At 38.9% G+C, this 23,767-nt stretch overlaps 2 protein-coding genes across 2 annotated transcripts; one reads left to right on the top strand and one right to left on the bottom strand.

Moving 5' to 3' along the window:
• Positions 1–13,429: 13,429 nt before the first annotated feature.
• Positions 13,430–17,111, top strand: LOC146514568 (phospholipase A2-like). Its single transcript, XM_085167540.1, has 4 exons — positions 13,430–14,471; positions 14,574–14,721; positions 14,816–14,949; positions 15,055–17,111. Exons 2-4 carry the CDS (start codon positions 14,615–14,617, stop codon positions 15,171–15,173), a joined length of 360 nt encoding a protein of 119 aa, XP_085023666.1. The 5' UTR covers positions 13,430–14,471; positions 14,574–14,614; the 3' UTR covers positions 15,174–17,111.
• Positions 17,112–19,582: 2,471 nt separating this feature from the next.
• ppp1r3c2a (protein phosphatase 1 regulatory subunit 3C2, duplicate a) lies at positions 19,583–21,548 on the bottom strand. The gene is made up of 3 exons (XM_085167539.1): positions 21,393–21,548; positions 21,171–21,251; positions 19,583–21,012 (listed from the first exon to the last, which is right to left on the bottom strand). The coding sequence occupies exons 2-3, from the start codon at positions 21,182–21,184 to the stop codon at positions 19,956–19,958; spliced, it is 1,071 nt and encodes a 356-aa protein (XP_085023665.1). The 5' UTR covers positions 21,185–21,251; positions 21,393–21,548; the 3' UTR covers positions 19,583–19,955.
• Between the last annotated feature and the right edge of the window lie 2,219 nt (positions 21,549–23,767).

A 23,767-nucleotide genomic window follows, 5' to 3' on the forward strand; every position in this document is an offset into this window, starting at 1 on the left:
AAAACCTGCAGCTTCAGAATCTAGCGCAAAAAAAGACGTAAACACAAAGCACCTGCCGACGCTTCAAAATCAGTGAGCTGTCGGCTTTCAGCCCCGTGAGAAAGTCGACATCTCACTGATTCGGATGCGTTGGGTGCGCGTTTTGTGTTTACGTCTGTGCAGAATCCGTGTTTCTGCTCTCATTTACTGTTTTATACAGTGCCCCCCCCCCCCCCCCCCCCCCCTTTTGGCAGCAATCGGCTGACTGCCACGGTGAAGGAGGCTAACCATGGTCAATAACTGTTGCACTCCAGGTTGTACAAATAGAAAAAGAAAAAAGAAAGGTCCATTGTTTTAGCGCATTCCCAAAGATGCGGAAAGGCCAGCTAAATTGATTAGCGCTAAAGAGCCAGGAGTAAGCAAAACAAGACTGAAAGATGGGACTCCAGCCGTTGGATTCCGCTTGTGAAGCGAGCATTTCATATCGGGTAAGTTACCAAATACAAGCTTTGTAACATAAGTATTTTCATTATTTACTAGACTGTCATTGTGGTTTCTGATGAGTGCAAAACCACATAGTTGCATGCATCGTGGCCTTTCTGTCATGCTTTCTAAGTTAGCAAGCTCTAAAGTAGTAATACTGAAATGTTTATGTTTATTTTTTAGGCGATAATCCATTGAGTCCGGACTTTATTCCATCTTTTTTCAACTACGTTCTGTCTCCAGAGAAGAGGAGAAGAAAAATAAGACTGGATGTGTTCAACAGAAGACAGAAAGCAAAGCTACAATGGATAGAGCAAACAGAGATTGACAGACCACGTGACTTTTGCGCATTGCATTGTGGGTACGAGTGGCAGCAAAATCAAAACACTGCATCAAGCGCTAGCATTTCCAGCACCGGTAATAATTAATTCTGCAGTTTTAATCCCTACTTGCATTTTATTTGCCCCAAAAACAGTTACAGTGGGGCAAAAAAGTATTTAGTCAGCCACCGATTGTGCAAGTTCCCCCACTTAAAATGATGACAGAGGTCAGTAATTTGCACCAGAGGTACACTTCAACTGTTAGAGACAGAATGTGAAAAAAAAATCCATGAATTCACATGGTAGGATTTGTAAAGAATTTATTCGTAAATCAGGGTGGAAAATAAGTATTTGGTCACCTCAAACAAGGAAAATCCCTGGCTCTCACAGACCTGTAACGTCTTCTGTAAGAAGCTTTTCTGTCCCCCACTCGTTACCTGTATGAATGGCACCTGTTTGACCTCATCATCTGTATAAAAGACACCTGTCCACAGCCTCAACCAGTCAGACTCCAAACTCCGCCATGGCCAAGACCAAAGAGCTTTCGAAGGACACCAGGAAAAGAATTGTAGACCTGCACCAGACTGGGAAGAGTGAATCTACAATAGGCAAGCAGCTTGGTGTGAAAAAATCAACTGTGGGAGCAATCATCAGAAAATGGAAGACATACAAGACCACTGATAATCTCCCTCGATCTGGGGCTCCACGCAAGATCTCATCCCGTGGGGTCAAAATGATCATGAGAACGGTGAGCAAAGATCCCAGAACCACACGGGGGGACCTGGTGAATGACCTGCAGAGAGCTGGGACCAAAGTAACAAAGGTCACCATCAGTAACACACTACAACGGCAGGGAATCAAATCCCGCAGTGCCAGACGTGTTCCGCTGCTGAAGCCAGTGCATGTCCAGGCCCGTCTGAAGTTTGCCAGAGAGCACATGGATGATACAGCAGAGGATTGGGAGAATGTCATGTGGTCAGATGAAACCAAAGTAGAACTTTTTGGTATAAACTCAACTCATCGTGTTTGGAGGAAGAAGAATACTGAGTTGCATCCCAAGAACACCATACCTACTGTGAAGCATGGGGGTGGAAACATCATGCTATGGGGCTGTTTTTCTGCAAAGGGGACAGGATGACTGATCCGTGTTAAGGACAGAATGAATGGGGCCAAGTATCGTGAGATTTTGAGCCAAAACCTCCTTCCATCAGTGAGAACTTTGAAGATGAAACGAGGCTGGGTCTTCCAACATGACAATGATCCAAAACACACCGCCCGGGCAACAAAGGAGTGGCTCCGTAAGAAGCATTTGAAAGTCCTGGAGTGGCCTAGCCAGTCTCCAGACCTCAACCCCATAGAAAATCTGTGGCGGGAGTTGAAAGTCCGTGTTGCTCGGCGACAGCCCCAAAACATCACTGCTCTTGAGAAGATCTGCATGGAGGAATGGGCCAAAATACCAGCTACTGTGTGTGCAAACCTGGTAAAGACCTATAGTAAACGTTTGACCTCTGTTATTGCCAACAAAGGTTATGTTACAAAGTATTGAGTTGTATTTTTGTTATTGACCAAATACTTATTTTCCACCCTGATTTATGAATAAATTCTTTACAAATCCTACCATGTGAATTCATGGATTTTTTTTTCACATTCTGTCTCTCACAGTTGAAGTGTACCTCTGGTGCAAATTACTGACCTCTGTCATCATTTTAAGTGGGGGAACTTGCACAATCGGTGGCTGACTAAATACTTTTTTGCCCCACTGTATGTACAAAATGACGGAGAACACGGCAGGTCCGTACAAAGACGGACTTGACGAAAAGAAAAAAAGAAAAAGTACGAGGAAAAAAATCAAAGGAGTGAAAGGGTTAGACCCATACGAGCATACAGAGTGGAGTAAGGACGTTAGCGTGCTGAACTTTCATCACGGACATATTTATTATTATATGGTCCTAAGTGTGAGTGTATACACTCACAAAATGTTTAGTAACTTCAGATCCTTGCAACAAGCCCAGGTCCAGTTTACTTTGGTGATTTGGACTATTCCATTTCACAGCTGTTGTTAATTTTTTTCTTTATCTCCTGTACAGGCCAACACAATCTATTTGTCATTTCAGGTTGTAGTATTACACAACATTTTCAGCTCTAATAGAAATAAGTGTTTTGTAATTCATTCAATTTATTGTCTTTATTTATAACTGGCATTACTGTTTCATTCTATTATAGAATCTCACAAGAAAGAGGCAAAATTGTATTCCATTATGCTTTATTAGCTGCTTCGGTGAAGAACAAATAAACAATGCAAAAAAAATAAAAAATCTGTGAATCTGTGGTGCCCTTCCAGTGATGTAAATGAAAATGATGTGACTGTGCTCAACCAACAAATACACATTATAACTCTCACTTTGTTTCCTTATTGTGACTTGACTTTTGAAGGGAAAGCTTTCTTACTTACATATATCAGAATAAGAGAATAGCAGACGTCACCTGGGCTCACTATTTTTTGTTCTTCACATCCATCTCAAATGATTTCTACTAACCACGTTTCATATTCCTGATTAACAGATACAGATCAGAATCAAAATCAGATAAAAGTTTTATTGCCTGTGGGAATGTTGAACCTATAAATACAATTACAAATGTTAACAATCTTGGTTAAGTACACCAAAAACACAAAATAGCTACTGACAACCAGACGCGTTTTAGCAAAGCTAATGTAAACAAAGGACAACGCTAATAATGCTAACGTTACACTGCCTGGGATAATATGACACTTACCTTTCCAGTGATGATGAAGAATTTTTTTGCTTGAAGATTCCACAGCCGAATGTTTGTTACAAAGCCAGATTGGGTCCATTTGTAACCCTCCAGGCTTTTGTAGGCTTTTAAAGAGTCCCCCAAGTAGTGCGATGGGAAGTTTATAAGGTAGTTATGTATGTCCGGATAGCATAGATCTGGGACGCTGAAATACTTTTGAAGAGCACGCTGGGAGCATTATACGGGTCGGTAATATTTAACCTATTAATTTTTTTGATATACAGCTCGTTGTCATGCGAATTAAAGTGGGATGAATACCCCGATGGCTGAAAAGTTTCTGCAGTGCCGCTTACGGTGCCGCTATTCATGTTGCTGCCAAAATGGTCACCTGACAACTGGTAGTCACGTGGGGTCCGGAACTTATTTTGCTTTCTGCAACTGGTCTGTCGGATCTTTTTTCCTATTTCCGTTGTCGTTTTTCCTATATCCGTTGTGTTTTTTCCTATTTCTGTTGTCGTTTTTCTTATTTCCGTTGTGTTTTGTGTGCTTTTGCAGCGTTTTTCTTATTGCTGGCGTTTTCTGAAGTTGCAGTCCGTTTGGCCTCTCAGGGCCACCATAGTTTTAGTTGTTTTGTGGTTGTAGAAATTTTGTGAGGTTTAACTTGAGATTCTGGCGTTTCGGGCAAAATAAATGTATATTTAAAAATCGATTCTGGATTTTAATGAATCGATATCACGTTATCCAAGCCAGAATCTATTTTAATCAATAAATCGATAATCAAAACCCACCCCTAGTAATAACTATCTGAAAGATGGGTGGAAACAAGCTTTGTTGGTTATGAAATTATGCATTTTCTAAACTGCAATCTTGTGTGCATCAAATGAACCCTGGTTATACAGTACCGTGCAAGTCTTGAGGCTTTATAGTTTTCTTGGAAAAAGGGAAATAGGTGGAAATAGATTATTAAAATCTGCAAAAACAAATGCAAATATAATAGATATAGAAAAAGCAGAGTTTGTACTGTTCTAGCAAGCTTGAAAGTCAGTATTTGATCTGACCAATTCTGTTTACATTATACATGCTTCCCCTAGGCAGCATCATTAGAAGACATAGCATACATTTTCACTGCTATGCAGATGACACCCAGCTCTATCTGTCCATGAAGCCAGATAACACACACCAATTAGTTAAACTGCAGGAATGTCTTAAAGACATAAAGACTTGGATGGCCACTAACTTTCTGCTTCTTAACTCAGATAAAACTGAGGTCATTGTACTCGGCGCTGAAAAGCTTAGAAATATGGTATCTAAGCAGATTCTTACTCTGGATGGCATTACCTTGGCCTCCAGTAACACTGTGAGGAACCTTGGAGTCATTTTTGACCAGGATATGTCCTTCAACGCACATATTAAACAAATATGTAAGACTGCGTTTTTCCATTTGCGCAACATCTCTAAAATTAGAAATATCCTGTCTCAGAGTGACGCTGAAAAACTAGTTCATGCATTTATTACTTCCAGGCTGGACTACTGCAATTCATTATTATCAGGATGTCCAAAAAACTCACTGAAAAGCCTTCAGTTAATCCAAAATGCTGCAGCAAGAGTACTGACAGGGACTAGAAAGAGAGAGCATACAGTGGGGCAAAAAAGTATTTAGTCAGCCACCGATTGTGCAAGTTCCCCCACTTAAAATGATGACAGAGGTCAGTAATTTGCACCAGAGGTACACTTCAACTGTGAGAGACAGAATGTGAAAAAAAAATCCATGAATTCACATGGTAGGATTTGTAAAGAATTTATTCGTAAATCAGGGTGGAAAATAAGTATTTGGTCAATAACAAAAATACAACTCAATACTTTGTTATTGCCAACAAAGGTTATGTTACAGAGGTCAAACGTTTACTATAGGTCTTTACCAGGTTTGCACACACAGTAGCTGGTATTTTGGCCCATTCCTCCATGCAGATCTTCTCAAGAGCAGTGATGTTTTGGGGCTGTCGCTGAGCAACACGGACCTTCAACTCCCGCCACAGATTTTCTATGGGGTTGAGGTCTGGAGACTGGCTAGGCCACTCCAGGACTTTCAAATGCTTCTTACGGAGCCACTCCTTTGTTGCCCGGGCGGTGTGTTTTGGATCATTGTCATGTTGGAAGACCCAGCCTCGTTTCATCTTCAAAGTTCTCACTGATGGAAGGAGGTTTTGGCTCAAAATCTCACGATACTTGGCCCCATTCATTCTGTCCTTAACACGGATCAGTCGTCCTGTCCCCTTGGCAGAAAAACAGCCCTATAGCATGATGTTTCCACCCCCATGCTTCACAGTAGGTATGGTGTTCTTGGGATGCAACTCAGTATTCTTCTTCCTCCAAACACGACGAGTTGAGTTTATACCAAAAAGTTCTACTTTGGTTTCATCTGACCACTTGACATTCTCCCAATCCTCTGCTGTATAATCCATGTGCTCTCTGGCAAACTTCAGACAGGCCTGGACATGCACTGGCTTCAGCAGCGGAACACGTCTGGCACTGCGGGATTTGATTCCCTGCCGTTGTAGTGTGTTACTGATGGTGACCTTTGTTACTTTGGTCCCAGCTCTCTGCAGGTCATTCACCAGGTCCCCCCGTGTGGTTCTGGGATCTTTGCTCACCGTTCTCATGATCATTTTGACCCCACGGGATGAGATCTTGCATGGAGCCCCAGATCGAGGGAGATTATCAGTGGTCTTGTATGTCTTCCATTTTCTGATGATTGCTCCCACAGTTGATTTTTTTCACACCAAGCTGCTTGCCTATTGTAGATTCACTCTTCCCAGTCTGGTGCAGGTCTACAATTCTTTTCCTGGTGTCCTTCGAAAGCTCTTTGGTCTTGGCCATGGCGGAGTTTGGAGTCTGACTGGTTGAGGCTGTGGACAGGTGTCTTTTATACAGATGATGAGGTCAAACAGGTGCCATTCATACAGGTAACGAGTGGGGGACAGAAAAGCTTCCTACAGAAGACGTTACAGGTCTGTGAGAGCCAGGGATTTTCCTTGTTTGAGGTGACCAAATACTTATTTTCCACCCTGATTTACGAATAAATTCTTTACAAATCCTACCATGTGAATTCATGGATTTTTTTTTCACATTCTGTCTCTCACAGTTGAAGTGTACCTCTGGTGCAAATTACTGACCTCTGTCATCATTTTAAGTGGGGGAACTTGCACAATCGGTGGCTGACTAAATACTTTTTTGCCCCACTGTATTTCTCCTGTTTTGGCTTCCCTTCATTGGCTTCCTGTTAAATCCAGAATTGAATTCAAAATCCTGCTCCTCACATACAAGGTCTTAAATAATCAGGCCCCATCTTATCTTAATGACCTTGTAGTACCATATTACCCTATTAGAGCACTTCGCTCCCGCTCTGCAGGCCTACTTGTTGTTCCTAGAGTATTTAAAAGTAGAATGGGAGGGAGAGCCTTCAGTTTTCAGGCCCCTCTTCTGTGGAACCAGCTTCCAGTTTCGATTCGGGAGACAGACACTATCTCTACTTTTAAGATTAGGCTTAAAACTTTCCTTTTTGCTAAAGCATATAGTTAGGGCTGGACCAGGTGACCCTGAATCCTCCCTTAGTTATGCTGCAATAGATGTAGGCTGCCGGGGGATTCCCATGATGCATTGAGTTTTTCCTTTCCAGTCACCTTTCTCACTCACTATGTGTTAATAGACCTCTCTGTATTGAATCATATCTGTTATTAATCTCTGTCTCTCTTCCACAGCATGTCTTTTATCCTGTCTTCCTTCTCTCACCCCAACCGGTCGCAGCAGATGGCCGCCCCTCCCTGAGCCTGGTTCTGCCGGAGGTTTCTTCCTGTTAAAAGGGAGTTTTTCCTTCCCACTGTCGCCAAAGTGCTTGCTCATAGGGGGTCATATGATTGTTGGGCTTTTCTCTGTATCTATGAAGCGCCTTGAGGCGACTTTTGTTGTGATTTGGCGCTATATAAATAAAATTGAATTGAATTGAATTGAACCACTTTTATTCTTCAATACACCGCCTGAACTCTCTTCAGGAAACTTTCTCTTAATTACCTTTTGTTTTGTTTTCTGTCAAGATGAACCCACACTGCTCGAAGAATTTTGAGGTCTGGGCTCTGGGAAGGCCAATACATGACTGATAGCCACACCACTGGCTAGAATGCAGTCCCAAAGCATGACATAGCCTCCACTCTGTTTGAGATGACTGTTGTATCTCTGTCCTGATACTGTTGATGATTTGATGATGATTTGAACCAGAAATGTCACAAATTTAATCAATAAGACCTGTTGCCACTGAGTTTTAAGTTTGTTTTTATCTAATTTGACATACACCAGCCTTTTCTCCATCAGTGTTTCCCTTCTTTAAGAATGGCCTTTATGAGAACCACCATTCCAGTGAAAACATTTCTGGTGAAGTTTCCGCAAATAGTAGATGGATGAACCTGATGCAACTCGTGTCCTGTTTCAGGTTTTAAGTTGTCTGTTATCTGTAGACACAACACTGTTTCATCAATTAAGTAAGGTGCCTTCTAACTTAGGCTACATCCGCATCATTTTCTCTTTGTTTTGGCCTCCCGACCACAATGAGACGGCGTTTTCCCCGAAGGAAAACGCAGCGTTTTCAGGACGCTCTCGAAAATGCATACATTCGAAGACGGTGCTTATGTGTCACAGTGTGGACAGCGAAAACTGAGACTTTTGAAAGTGAAACTGAGACGATGATGCATGTTAGTCATATTTCATGGAAACCCCACGTCAGACACATAAAAACCAAAATTTCCAGAAGCCTTGCAATTTTGAACAAAGTGAAACCATACCTTGATAAAGATGCACTTCGTACTCTGTACTGTACCCTGGTTCTTCCATATCTTACATATTGTGTGGAAGTGTGGGGAAACACATATAAAAATACAACTAATCCATTAGTCACAGTACAGAAACGAGCACTGCGTATTATTCACAAGGCTGGTTATCTAGATCATACTCACAAATTCTTTCTTCAGGCAAAGCTACTTAAATTCCAGGATCTGGTTAATTACAATACATCCATAATTTTGTATAAAGCTTTTACTAAACTTCTACCGGCAAATTTACAAACTAGATTTGAAATTCGAGAAAAGGTTTATAATGTGAGAGGCTCTGGAGAATTCAAATTACCCAGAACTCGAACAACCCGTAAAGGTTTTTGTGTGTCTGTATGTGGTGTGAAAATCTGGAACAGTCTGAGTTTACAATTGAAACAATGCAAAAATATTCATAGATTTAAATTCCTCTACAAACAGTTGGTCTGGTCACAGTATACTCAATGATGGTTTTTTAGTGTGCTCTGTAATGTCTGTTCTCTTACCATTGCTGGTATGGATTCCAAGAGAAAAAAAAAAAAAAGTGTGTGTATGTATGTATATATACGTGCATGTGTGTGTAGATATATATGTATGTATGTATGTATGTATATGTATGTGTGTTTTGTTACTTGTAATTATTACTGCCTGTTACCTGTGGTAATACAATTTATAATTTATATATTCTGTATTCAGTTATGAAGGCTCTAATTGTTGTTTGCGAGCTGCCATTGAGATGCTTGTATGTGTCCGGGGCTGTTGATGGGTCTGTATGTAATGATGAGCGTAGCTGCGGGAAGTTTATTGTTTTTTGATGATGAGTGAGTATAGGGGTGGGATTTAATAAGTTTTCTTCGTCCCACTCCTTTTTCAGGCAATTTTTGTTTTTTGTTTTGTGCATTTTATGTTCAATATAGGTATTTGTTGTGCCTGAAAATGAACAAATAAATGAAATGAATGAAATGAAATGATGATGCAGTCATGTAACCAATTTAACAAATATAGCAGAGGGCATTATACAGCAGTTGTTTTGTTTGCTCTCAATTTTACAGCCCTAACAAAGATCAATATCAGTTTGTACATGCTTCAGATAGCTTTTCAAATTCTTTAATTCTCACTCACTTTTGCAACTTTGTACTTTTGTGTTACTCGCAGCAACAACTCCACCTCATTGTTAGCCCATTTAAAAAACTCGGTGCATTTACCAAAAAATAAATAAACGGCAGACAGAAATGAGGCAGGCCGAATCTTCTTGCGTTTCACTCATGTGCAGTACTGGAACATAAGCGTTTTCGGCCGTTTCAATGTGGACGCACAACTCACTAATGTGGAATGTTTTCAGACAAAAATGCTGTTTTCACATCTATCAGGGCTAGTGTGTATGGAACACCAGGACTGCCATAATGAATTAATTAAATACACCATTAAATAATTAATTAAATGTGTCAATAATTAATTAAAATGGGAAATAATTAATTAAATAAATAGTTATGACACATGTAATTAATTAATTATTGACACATTTAATTAATTATTTATGTATTTCACATTTTAATTAATTATTGACACATTTAATTAATTAATTATTGACACATTTAATTAATTATTTATGTATTTCACATTTTAATTAATTATTGACACATTTAATTAATTATTTATTGACACATTTAATGAATTATTTATGTATTTCACATTTTAATTAATTATTGACACATTTAATTAATTATTTAATGATATATTTATTTATTTCATTTTGGCAGTCCTGGCGCCTGGCTCTCATCATGAAATAATTTTATCTGTCAACCTCACCCATCAAACTCAGGGGGCGGGGTTAACGCTGATCGACTCAAAACCATTGCTTTGGCCTGGTGGCCATTGTTTTTAGCACACAACAACCAGCATGTGGAAACTAACAGAACTGAACTTTGAAAAACCCTGTTTGTGTGTGTCACCAAATACAGTTTTAATATTTTTTTAGCCGAGAATGTAGTGGTTTAATCTTCATGTGTCTGGTCGGTTTGTCAAGATACAGCCTCTTTGCAATAGTGCTTCGATGATTTCGGAGATGTCTGCCCAGTCTCACGGCAAAGCGTGGGATAGACCCGCTCGCCTCGCAAGCAATCGAGCTATTATTACCGCCGACAAAGCGCAGGCCCCGGTACACAGCTGTAATAATCCCCGCTGACACGGACTTATTTTACTGAGGTTATATTTATCGGGGTTTTATTTCCTGATGTTCTTATGTGTCCTACGTGTTTCAGTCGCCAATTCTGAATTATAACTAACATTAAAAACATGTTTAAGGAGGAGAGAGAGCAAATAAATTCGATTAACAGCTGATTTTTGGTTTTTTGTTCAGTCATCAGTGTGACCTGCGTATAAACGCATAAAAGAGATAACGTTGGTGTTTCCTCATGTAGTAACTGCTGGCTTTAACTGTACAAAGGTTGTTCGACACTATGACACACATACAGACTTCATGATATTCGGCTAATATTTTTATTGTGAATATTAATCATGAGGGTAAACGGACCTGTACACCACGGAGCAAGATCAGCATGTCCACGATATCTTCAGCTCTCTGAGTTAACCCAGAGTTTCCCAGCTGACTAATCTAACGGTCATCTACGAATATGTCACGGCTCATACCAATATAATTTTACAGAAAATCATCCTTAATACTGCCAACTATTCCAGAGACGTGAAAATCTACAGCATAAAGAACACAAAAATATAGCAGTCTAACGCAACACTGTAACGGAGATGAACCGTCAGTTTGTCACAGATCAAAGTGGAATGAAAGCGATTGGTTGAACAGGTGTTCGTGATCTGTGTTTTCTGCATTTTCATCAGCGTAAGAGACTCAGCAGTTATAACAGTTATACATTTAATAAATTACCAAATGAACGCAAGAAACGAGCAAACCGGTTCCGACAATTTGAGTTTGTGTTCCCTCAGCTGCAGACTCGCTGCTGTTTAAATGTTTGAGAGGAAGATTAGATATAAAGCTCAGTCTGCGTTCACATTTGATATGAGGCCAGGACGGATAATGGCTGTGTCCTGTTTTAAGATCATACATGTAAAATTGTTGTCTGACCTCCGTCGATCCAGCCGCTCAGAGTTAACTGAAGTTAACTTGGATAAATTATAGTTAAGGAGTATCACAGATAACACCCACGTGAGCTCTGTGACTGTTCACCACTACACGGAAATCAGTAGGCTGTTACTGAAATACACGTGCTATTTCATAAACTATGATATAAATAGGGAGGTCCTACTAACATGTTTATAGTTTTAAAGGACACCTTCCTGCCTTTCGTCTCATTCATGAGCAGTATTAGTTTTCTTCTAACATCCAGAAGTCTGCACCATGTGTTTCATAGTTTGTAACAAACCTTTGACAGCTAAACATAACATGACCGAAAAAGCAAAAAAATAAATAGAGAGAGAGAGAGAAAAGAAATCACATAAATTATATGTTAACCTCATTTATTTTTAGTTAAGTAAACTCTAAAAATTCTAACAGATCGCTGGTGCTTAGAATACAGTTGAATAACTATTAAAAAACAGATGATATAATATTTCTGTCCAGGTTGCAGTCTGCATTATGAACATGTAGTTGGAAACTCTGCTCCTCTCGGTGGAAATGCGCCTTCTCTTTCCTCTTTGTATAAAAACATTTTAAAAGTCAGTTTAATCTCAAACTTCACTGTTAAATCCAAAACACACCAGATAAATAGTTCAGTCTAACACATGTGCCAGTGAACCATTAAACGTCTGTTCTGAAACGTAACTTTAACCTCAGCCAAACCGATTTGCTCAGTTGTAAATAAAACAACGAAGTAAACGTGACCCGACAGACAAAACCTGAGTGAATTAAGTCCAGCGTTTAACCACTGAGAGCTAAAACTCAGGTGAGGTTTCAAAGCTGTGTGCCGGTGATTGGACATCAGCCGCTGATAAAGTGGGTTCGCCTATAAAGTGCTCTGTTGGAAAACGAGCTCCGGCAGCTCTGCGCTTGGGAAAAACTATATTTACTTATCTTGTGCAGAAAAATGTGCTGACATTGCGTAATATCGAGCACCGGCTGCCCAGTTAAACTGTGACTATCACCAGGTAACGTGTGCGTGTTTCTTGAATTAGCAGCAGGTGTTAAACAGCTGACAGGTGAGGAGGAGGATGCATGCAGGTAAACTGAGGGTCTGTTGAGCTGATCGCTGGTTTCGTGAGAAAAATGTCAGCTCGTTCTTTATGTTACAGAAGCACAGAGACACAAGACCAGGTGGAAAGAGACGATCGTTCGGTGAAAATGAGAATCTGCGAATGCAACATGTGGAACACGGAAAGTGGAATATGTAAACAAACCGGTTAACGTAACCCCCTTGGTGCACTCTGCATGCTGACTGTTAGCAGAGCAAGTGACATCTCTGAAAACATCTGAGCACTTTTGCAAACATGTTCTATGTTGACAACCTGACCAGACATGTGAAGATTACAGCGCGACATTCGAGGCTAAAACACTGTTAAAAGTGTAGTTGGTGACAGAAAAACGGGCTATTTTAAAACTACACCACCACCATTACTGCCTGTGATTTGAAATGCATTCTGGGATACCTGGCTGCCCCAAGTCTACACAAGCAATCGATTATCTAGGATCGACCTGTTTTGACTTACTTTGCACGGCAACCAATCAAATGTTAGAGAAGCTGCATGGGCAGCGTTAACCCCGCCCCCTGTGTTTGATGGGTGAGGTTGACAGATAAAATTATTTCATGGTGAGAGCCAGGCGCCAGGACTGCCAAAATGAAATAAATAAATATATCATTAAATAATTAATTAAATGTGTCAATAATTAATTAAAATGTGAAATACATAAATAATTAATTAAATGTGTCAATAATTAATTCATTACATGTGTCATAACTATTTATTTAATTAATTAATTCCAATTTTAATTAATTATTGCCACATTTAATTAATTATTTAATGGTGTATTTAATTAATTCATTATGGCAGTCCTGGCGTTCCATAAGTGTGGACGTAGCCTTAAGGGATGATTTTGAGTGAGTCATAGGTCAGTGTTAAGTAGCTTAACAACCAATAAAAACATTCCTCTCAAAATGATCAGGTACAAGGACTAGACTGAAAATGAGTGACAATGCAACCATTCTCCAAAGAAAATCTTGGAAAGACCTTCAGAAAGTCAAGAGAGTGCTCAAGACCACTTTAAAAAATCTCCTTGGAAAAAAAATATGAAAATTTGGGGCATGGCTCAAGACTTTTTTCATAGTACTGTATTTCATTTCCTCCTTTGGTAATAGTAATATGAACAATTAACTGGTTCATAGAGTCATAGTTATGTACATCAATGTACTTCTTTCGTTAGAAATGTCCCTTTAATTTGGCATACCCAAGCCTTTTGACCCATGAGCCCTGCAAACGTTTATCTGCGTGAAAAAAGCTCAGAAAGCTTATTTTCAATAACAAAAAAATCATATTTTGGAAAACATTTATCCTGCACAAATAGTACAACATACAAATCCAGGGGTAAATATACCAGATGTTATCAATTATCTGTACTTGTAGAAGAATATTATGGTAAAAGTATGACAACCTACATACAACCCACAAGTATTTGCTTATATTATAGTGCCTGAGCATTATAATAGACTGGGTCATTTCTGCTGACTAATATTTTAAACAATTAATGGACTTGAACAAAGATCCAGTAATTACCCAGTAAACAAAAAAAAAAAAAACGTTTCACGGATAGTCTAATCCTAACTCAGAAATTTACAAAAAAACAAAAACATGATTACTTAACAGAAGCAACCATTAACACATCTACAGAAATCTGAACACAAGTTCCCCGAGTGTGAGAACGATTATCCTTTTTTGCACATGTTGGTTCTTGATTCTAAGAGTCTATGTGACCCTGTGTAGTATGAACAGCTGACAGACAAGGTTCCATACCTGATATATAAACAGGCCTGAACATAAGTGGGAGCTACTCTGGGATTAAACTTCAAGATGAATGCCCGACGGACTGCATTTTTCTTTGCTCTAGGCCTCTGTATTGGTGAGTACAGCATGTCTGTTGCTATTAAACTATACATATCATTAATAGAAACACATCCCATTAGGGTATAAATCATAGTTCTATCCTGTGCTTGTGCTTCAGCCCAGTCCTTAGACTACTAGGCACTCAACCAGTTCAGAAATATGATCCTGTGTGTAATGCCTGATAGCTGGCCTGCTCTTGACTATGCTGATTATGGCTGTTATTGTGGAATGGGGGGCTCTGGCACACCCGTGGATGATCTGGATAGGTAATGGTTTAGCCATTCTACTTAACACATAAAAAAACAAAAGAGTTTTTTTTTTTTTCTCAGTAATCACCATTGTTCATGTTTTGACTTGTAGGTGCTTCCAGGTGCATGACCAGTGTTACACTGATGCTATGCAGCACCCTGAATGCTGGCCCATCCTGGACAATCCTTACACTGAGTTCTATGACTATAATTGTGATGACCAAAATAAAAAGATCACCTGTGGCAGTGAGTACTCAAAAAAGCTGATTGGCATTTAACTTTATAGTAGCACTTGTTGGCCTTCTGGTTATTGCAAAGTGAATTTTGAGCTCTTTATTTTCTCTTCTTCAGACAATAACAATGAATGTGAGATGTTCATCTGTGAGTGTGACAGAAAGGCTGCTGAGTGTTTTGCAAGATCTTCTTGGAATCCTGAGCATGAGCACCTTCCCAGTGACCAGTGTCAATAAGACCTCTGCAAACAACTATATTGAACAAAGAATTCAATCTTTCAGATATGTCTATCCTTTTAAAAGTGATGTAACGCTCTTTCAGTGTAGAAATATTGTGATGGTTAACATGGGTAATGTGATTTAGTATGGAGCAGCCTATAACCATCCATAGCTTCCTACATTCACTAAATTGCCCATCTTGGATTGTAGTTGTGATCCTGCATTGTTTCATCTGTTATATGACATTTGCCGAAGTATAATCTTTAAAAATTATTGCCAATAGAGAGCACTCTGCTCTACTTGTTTCCTTTTGTGGCCAACAAGAAAAAATTGAAAGGATATTATTGAGATGGATTCATTTGATGTTTGGTCTGTGTTGGCTGGATTCAGTATAATATCTGTAACAGTCTCATTTTGTAACACCAAACTTAAACGAATAAAAACTGAACAGTGAAGTGAAGTAGATCTCAAAAAGCAACACCTCTCAACAAATATAAAGATCATTTGGAGAATGGTTGATGTCAGTTGTTTCACATAAAAATTCATTGACATCTATCATTCTTGAAAGGCTTACAAAACCATTTCTAAGGCTTTGAGACTCCAGTGAACCACGGTGAGAGGTGGGACCTAATACCCATAAATAGAGAAAACTTGGAACAGTGATCAAACTTCACAGGATTGGCTGACCTACCAATATTACCCTAAGAACGCATGGACTAGTCATCCAGGAGGTTAAGATAAGGCTAGAGTCATCCTCATCCTAGCATCCTTTATTCTAGTGCATTGGCACATCGAACTGGTTGTGCCACCCTTTGCATTAGGTTTGGCGGGCAATTACTTTTTTTACATTGTGCCAGACAAGTTTGGAAAGCTTTTTTTCTTATATATTAAATCATATTTTAAATTTTTCATTCTGTATTTGCTCAAGTGGTCTGTTTCTGATAGAAAATTTGGTTTAATGACCTGTAACATGTAAGTCTGCCAAATTTGCATTAAAACAAAACACACAAATTGGCAAAGGAAGCTTTTTCATAGCACTGCTTTCACAGAATTTTTATGTATTTAAAAATAAGATACTTTGCATCAAGCACTATAATGTAGCATTTGTAACATATACAAATACACATGATATGCAAAATATACAAATACAAATAATTCTACTAAGACTTACCTCTAGTCATTTTGTGTAGTATTATCATCAACTATATCAACTATAATCATTTAATCTTGAACGAAAAAAAATTGTTTGCCTTTCATTGTTGCAACTCTTTGGGTGGCCCATTTTTCTGGATTGACTGAATGTGACTATTATAGACCAATGACTGTAGAAAACATGGATGACGCAACCGCACCTCCTCCCACTGTGCAAAAATGAAGCCAAAATATCCCGCTTGTGGAGGCTAGCCTTTTGGCTTCATTTTTGCACAATGGTAGGAGGCGGTGTCGCGTCGTCCATCTTTTCTACAGTCAATGGGTTAAAACAGTCGATCGTGTTTTTGTAACGTAAACGCTGGCCCTCCTCTCAGCATCCCACTCTATCTGCTATTCCCAAACAGCTGTCAGTCAAAGCTGTCATGATGACGTTACACCCCAATTTAACATCACTGCGGTAGGAATTAGAATCAAAATTATGGAAAAGGAGACCCCTTGGACATAAATCAGCGTGATGAGAACTATTGATAACAAAAGAAAGAGTCTTTGCAAAAAATTTATCTGAGGAGAATTAATTTATTTTAGTCTGACCCCAGTCCCATCCGATAACATGTAGGAGGCGGGGTTTATGACCTATACTGCAGCCAGACACCAGGGGGCGATAGAGACGTTTTGGCTTAATTTTTGGGGAGCTGTCGCGTCGTCCATGTTTTCTACAGTCATTGGAGACGTGCACATGACTTGAACTAATCACAGACGCTATTTCCTATGTTTTATGTTCTGAGTATGTGTTTAATGTCTTTATTAACAACATTGATCCAAGTACTCACGTTGTTTTTTTTTTCATCCTGGAAGATAAAGAAAGAAGGTAGTTTGATATAAACATGAAATACATTTAAATTATTCCTAATAGATCATTCACTTGTTGTTGTTCCTATCGTAGACAGAGTTTTAGTTAATTGTGAGTTTATAGGAAAAGCATAAATCGTGTCACTACAGCCTACTTGCTTTTAGCAAGCCACTTCTGTTAGCTACCCAAAGCTCACTCTTTGTGATCACAGCTGTGGCTGCAGCCCACTGGATCAGTCTGCAGGCTATTGTTCAGACAACATGAGCTTTAGCACTGTAATCACTAGCAGCTGGTAGCTGGCTTCTGGCCACCATCCAGCTGTGCCTGCTGCTCTCTAAAAGATAAAATGAGAGAGAAAAAAAGATATCGACCAGTGAAAAGCCTTTCTCAGACTTAATGCCTTGTGTGGATGTCTGCATACAGTCTTTTAATATTTATGTAGTAGTTGCCATTATCATGGTTCCTAAACAAATGACTATAGTGTTGATGGCTATGCCTTACTTTGACTTGTTGTCTGAAACAGTGTCTGAATTGATGAACAGGAAACCTTAATGTCCACACTGTTTTAATTTGGGGCTTCAGTATCTTGCCCAAGGACTGTACCCCAGGTCTCCAGAGATTAGATTGTGAATACTGTGCACTATAGAATGCAAAGGGTCCTCAAAACAAAATGACAAATGAGGGTGTTTATCAGCAGCTTGCAAAATGACCAACATCCCAGTCCCACTGGCAGGAGGTTGTCATTTGTCACTGCGGTTTTCATGTGGCAAAAAATACAAAATATAACATGCATCATCAATATGGGAAATTAATTTTTAAGAATGAAAATGTTTTTAAAGAATTATTTTGGCACCTTTATTCAGAGAATGTATCTCAGTACTGGAAAAAAAAAACTTGACATTGTTGTTCAGCTTATCTTTTAGTAGGTGGTGTCACAGTTTGCCGAGGCAAACTGCGTGGAGTGTGAAGAGTGGATCCAGGTGCAGACATTCTAAAACTCAAACTTAACTGATGAGCTGTTTATTAAGGCAGACAGAACAGTACAAAATAAAAGGGCAAAAACAATGCAAACTAAGCAATAACCTAAACTGGGTAAACTAGAAAGGAAGCACGAACTATGAAAAACCCTGGCAAACAGAAAAACAAACAAAACTCTAAACATGGCAATGAAGATGAGCATATATACTGTATATGAAAACCTGAACGCAGGACTTGGCATGGGAACAACACAGACAACTCGACAAAGACTGAATGAGAACGCACAGACTAAATACACACAGGAGGCTAATGAGAGAAGTGGGAACACATGGGGGGACAGCTGACACACATGAACATAACGATGTCACAGTGGAAGAGTAAAACTAAACACGATGAACACAGGAACACAAGACCTCTTCAAAATAAAACAGGAAACATGAGAGGCTGACATGACAACATAAGACACACAGACATGAAACACACGAAGGGCAAGGGAGACTTCACAGGGGTTGAAAACACAAGGAGGAGCTAATAAGCAAATGAACATAGGAAACCTAAGCTTAAACATACACTATAAACATCAAAAGAACTAAAACTCAAAACACTGGGTCATAAGACCCAGGATCGTGACAGGTGGAAGAGGTGGGAAATATAATACTCAAATGAAATAGTAAAAAAAAAAAGTAAAATAAATAAATAGGTACTTAAGGCTACAAGGTGTGAAAACCAACCAATCATCTGTGAATGCCCCAAATGCAACACCCCAGCTGTTTAGCTATGACAGTTCCAAAAAGGTTTTTTTGTTTTTTTCTGGGAGCTGTCCTGTGTGAAATGAAAGAGTAGGACAAAGAAACCAGCCCAAAGATTAGAATAAATAGAACAAAAGCAACAATAACATCCTCCGTGTGGTTTTAATATCTAATAATGACTCCACCTTTGTATGTACTGTAAACACAAACTCATGCATTATCCAAAGTACATGCTGTCCCTTATGCTGCCATGATTACATGGTGTTTGCCACTCCAGTCATGTGCATGACAAGATGTAACAGTTCCCAGGGTGTTACTCAACCATTTAGAGCAGGGTGTGTTTGAACACAACGTCCCATTCAAAGCTTGTCTGTCACCTCGCCCAGAAGATCTGTTTTGTTTTGTTAATTTATTCTTTCTGGTATGTATGACGCACAAGAGGGAAACACACACCAGAGCCAGAACTGAGGCCAGAGAAATAATGTCTGTGTGAATATACAAGTCCATTCATTGTGTTAGCCCATCAAAAAAGATTTTTGGAATAATTACCTTTATCTGCTGACATATGTTTTTTCTCTTAAGCAAATTCGGGTCTCAAGTTTTTTGCTTTTTCCCCAGTGATGTTATGTCACACTACAACATGCGGCTATGCAATATTGCACAGTTTACCTTGCCAAGGAGATGGACAAAAAGACAAATTATATTTTAAGACAGTTTTAATCAGAATATCAAGTCAAACAAGTTTTCACATTTCAAAACGGAAGTTAAGCTTAGGAGGTGGAGGTGCATTATGTTTGAATTGTTTCAAGGGTATATTACAGATCAACCAGCACTGTCCACTGAAAACCTCCACAAGGTTTAAGTATCTGTGACTCTCCATCATTTAGTTTCAGAATTAAAAAAGTCTCTTGATGAAAATGTCTTCACGAAACCTAAAGAAGTCCAGTTGCTTTCTTTGCAAGCTTCTTAGACTACCATGTCCTGGATGACTGAGAATCTGCGCAGACATATACAGCACGGTAGATTTCATAAGCATGTACCCCTCCCTAAAGCCACTGTTTCTTAAATATTTTAAGTTAAAATAATATTTCTTAAGTCTGTGAAGAGGGTATTGGGTGATTTCAATTTGGACGCATTTTCCAATCGTCCCTGAGTCTTCTGAATATACTGTAGATCAGCGCAGTTCTGCACACTGATGGACTTGTGTAAAGGCCACGACAGTGACCTATGCTTTGAAAGTGTGGGGTATGAACAATTAGTGTTGTCTTGGTTCACATTTGATCTTTCTTTTTCCATCCACACTCTGTAATTTTGTCCCCCGTTGTTGTCCCAGTGTGGTGTAGCGCAAGGCCCTGGTCTGAATGACACACAAAACTCAGTTCGCTCCCTTGGATCCATGTTGTGAGTTAAGCTTAAGTTGAAGCCAAAAACATCCACATCAGATCCCCCACAGTGATGTTGCCACAAGAATGTGCAAGGAATGTCACGATGGCTGCGCCAGGAGTCAAAGGTCACCCTTATGCACACATCATTTTCAGTAGCGACATGGGCAACAAACACTTTACCACTTAAGGCGTACTCAGAAATGTTGCAGCTTTCCAGCTGTACTTTCATATCTTGCAAACGTGCAAGAAAGGCTTTCTGGTCCTGGGCTGGCTGAGGGAAACCCAGCCGCAACTTGTAGGGATTCAATTTATCTGAGGTTGACTGCTGGCCTTCCAGTTTGGCTGGAGAGGGTCTCATCACCAGGATAGAAGTGGGAGACAAAGGTTCAGGATTAAACATACGCACAGCAGTAAGTGCAAATCCTTTGGCATCTGCAAACACAACTTGCTTCTTGATTTCTCTGCTGATGTGCTTGCGTAAACAGCTCTGAGTATTTTCTGGTGCTGAGTGAGGGGAGCGCAACAATTGTGATGGTAAAGATGAAGTGGAAGGCAAGGATGGATGTGATAATGGATAAGGGGTCTTCACTGGATAGTCAGTATGCTTACAAGGAGGCTTTGTGGGTTTCAGGTGCGACATGGAAAACAGTTCATAAAGTTGTTGCTCCTGCCTGAAGCTCAGACACTTAGCCATTTCAACTGGATTCACAGCGTGCTGGGGATGACTAAAGGCATGAAGAACTCTAAGAAAAAAAGATCATAGGTTTAAAATCAGATCTATTTTTATATAGATAAATTAAATTATAAATATAATTTATCCTATATTTCAACATAAAAAATATTTTGTGAATTCTAATGTTAATAAAGTTACCACATGGTTAAATATATAACAGTAACTTACCTTGTACAGCTCATTTTCAGACTGTAAATGTGACAATGGAAGTCTTGTCTTTTCTTGAAAGCTGCAGTAAACTCAGGCAATCTATAAATGCAAAAGAGGAAATATAAGAAATAAAATATCTTAGTAAACCCAACAGTCAATGAATTAACTATAAACATGACGTGACAAATAAATGAATAGAATGCAAGGTGATTCAAATTTTTAAGTGCAAAATGTACTTACAGGTTATAACAGTAACCATATGCTTAATCAAATCCGCCACTGAGAAAGAGCAAAAGAGCACCTCAGTTGCAGTCTGTTAGTGCTGTCTCTGGAGCTTCCCTGACAAGTTTGAGAATAAGGCAGCACTGTCTATGACACCATGCCTACATGTGGGTATAGTTTAGCCAATGAAATCAAGCTGCTTTCTTTATATCCTGCCCCTTAAGAACTGATATGCGAAAGGCGGTCTCAAAGTTTTCCTTTTATGGAGTTCTGGCCAAACTAAGTGTGTTTAATGGTGAAGGTGAACTAGAGTATGATTTCAGCTCCATCAATACAAATGTAATCTTTTAAATGATCTCGCCTTTTACAGTTCAGATTTAAAATTATAGCAGACACAGGAAAGGCACTCATTTCTGAGATTATGGACAAGATGTATTGCTAATAGAAACCGTAATGTAAAGATAAAAAAGAAGTGACCCAATGTTCCAACATGCTTTCTTTCTTGGTGAGAAGATCAACAATACTGGTTGAGAAGCTGCTGTGCTTAGCTTAGCACCCTCAGTAAATGGTAAAGCAGCTACTCTGTTCTTTTGGTACAGACTGTAACATGGTCAAATGCTAATGTCAAAGCTTTGAAAAACAAGTTTAGACTGAAACAAGTGTGGGAGTAACTGCAGTGCTGCCGTAGACAACTATTATGGAACATTTCACTAGTTAATTAACTTCAAGTTCAGACAAATCAAATACCATGAAGTGAAAGTTTTGGTTCCGATAATTAGAGTACACCGAGTTCTGGGATTGGCATTTGCGAGCAATTGTCTTTTCATTTTTTAACAGACTTGGCTAGCTATGTATAATTTTCCTTTTATGACCTCACTGTAAATTGGCAAGCTACAACCAAAAAAAACCCCAAAACCTGTCTTGATGTACAAGGTAGGTTACATGACACAATGTTCTCTATGTAGCATGTTTTGACTTGCAGAAAGAGACAGCCAAGAGACAGCCAGTCTCTGCAGAGCGAACAATTGAGTCATGGAGAAAGAATGTTCCCAAAGAGCTGCCATACTCCTCGTGCAGACTTTCACAGGTGACGTGAGGTCATGCAAAAGCAAAAGTCAACAGAATTTGTGTTTAGTGGCAGTTTGTTGGTTGATCTATCTTCTGGCATAAAAGCTATTTCACATCTGCACTGGATCCCTGAATTTTTGCCGGATATTGTTGGAGGTAACAGAGCAAATAAGTGTCTACGACAAAATGCTTTATTTAGAATGCATAAATACACTATCTGATATTAATAAATGTGTTATTTATCCTTAATTAATGTTTCAGAGTGCAAGAGTGTATCTTTTTTTTTTAGGTTTTATAATACTCACTTTTGTATCAGATAAAACCATTCCCTTTTTTACCCAAGATATTAACATGACAGCTATAATGACTTAAATATATTTTTATTATGAATGTATATGTAAGAATATTCTAGAAGTCCTCATTTCTGTATCATAAAAACCCCCTCAAAACTCATGTATATAGAGCACATTTGACTGCATGTCATACTTTAATGATACTTTCACTTTAACAATACCTATACAGCACTTTATTTTATACATTTCAAGCACTTCGTCTATCTCACATCCATAGTCAGTTTGGAACCGTCAAATAAAAATTAAACATGTTCAAAATCCACAGCAGGCGGGTTTCATACAAATACAACCAAACTGTTCATTTCTGGGAGATAGAATACTTGAGGGGTGTGTGCTGCAGGTATTTTCAGACAATATCTCAACAAACTCCTGAGTCAGTGAGTGACACATGCTACACAAAAAATGACCCCACATATCTAACTAAATATCTAACCAACTCTCAGTTAGTAATAGATTGTCTGGAATGATAGCATATAAAAGGTCTGTTCTAACTTGCCTGATCAAAAATGGCAGTACTCCAAATAATCTTTTTTTTGGTTTGTGTTTCTTTTTGGGGGCATATTCTAAAAAATGTGTTCCAGTGCAGTTCCAGGCATAACTAGAGTTTATAAAAATGTAAAAGCCTTCTTAAAAAGCATAAAAGACGCTAGATGTTGGTGGAAGGGAAAAACCAACTATTAAGAGGTTTATGCTAAGTAACCTCATATTATAAAGCCTGCTGTGGATTATCACACAACCAAAAGAGTCCTAACATTTAGAACATTCATATGAGTTCACTGAATGTTTTGTGATTATGATTTAAGACATAAATAATAATAATAATAAAGATTGTATATATGCTGAGTTGTAAACACTGTGGTGTTTACAACTAAGAATATTCTAGAAGAGTATTATAAAACCTAAAAAAAGATACACTCTTGCACTCTGTGGTGTTTACAATTATTTGCATTTTTTTAAATAAGGCCCCTATAT

Source organism: Neolamprologus multifasciatus, chromosome 7 (genome assembly GCF_963576455.1).
Source record: "Neolamprologus multifasciatus chromosome 7, fNeoMul1.2, whole genome shotgun sequence".
Taxonomy (NCBI): domain Eukaryota; kingdom Metazoa; phylum Chordata; class Actinopteri; order Cichliformes; family Cichlidae; genus Neolamprologus; species Neolamprologus multifasciatus.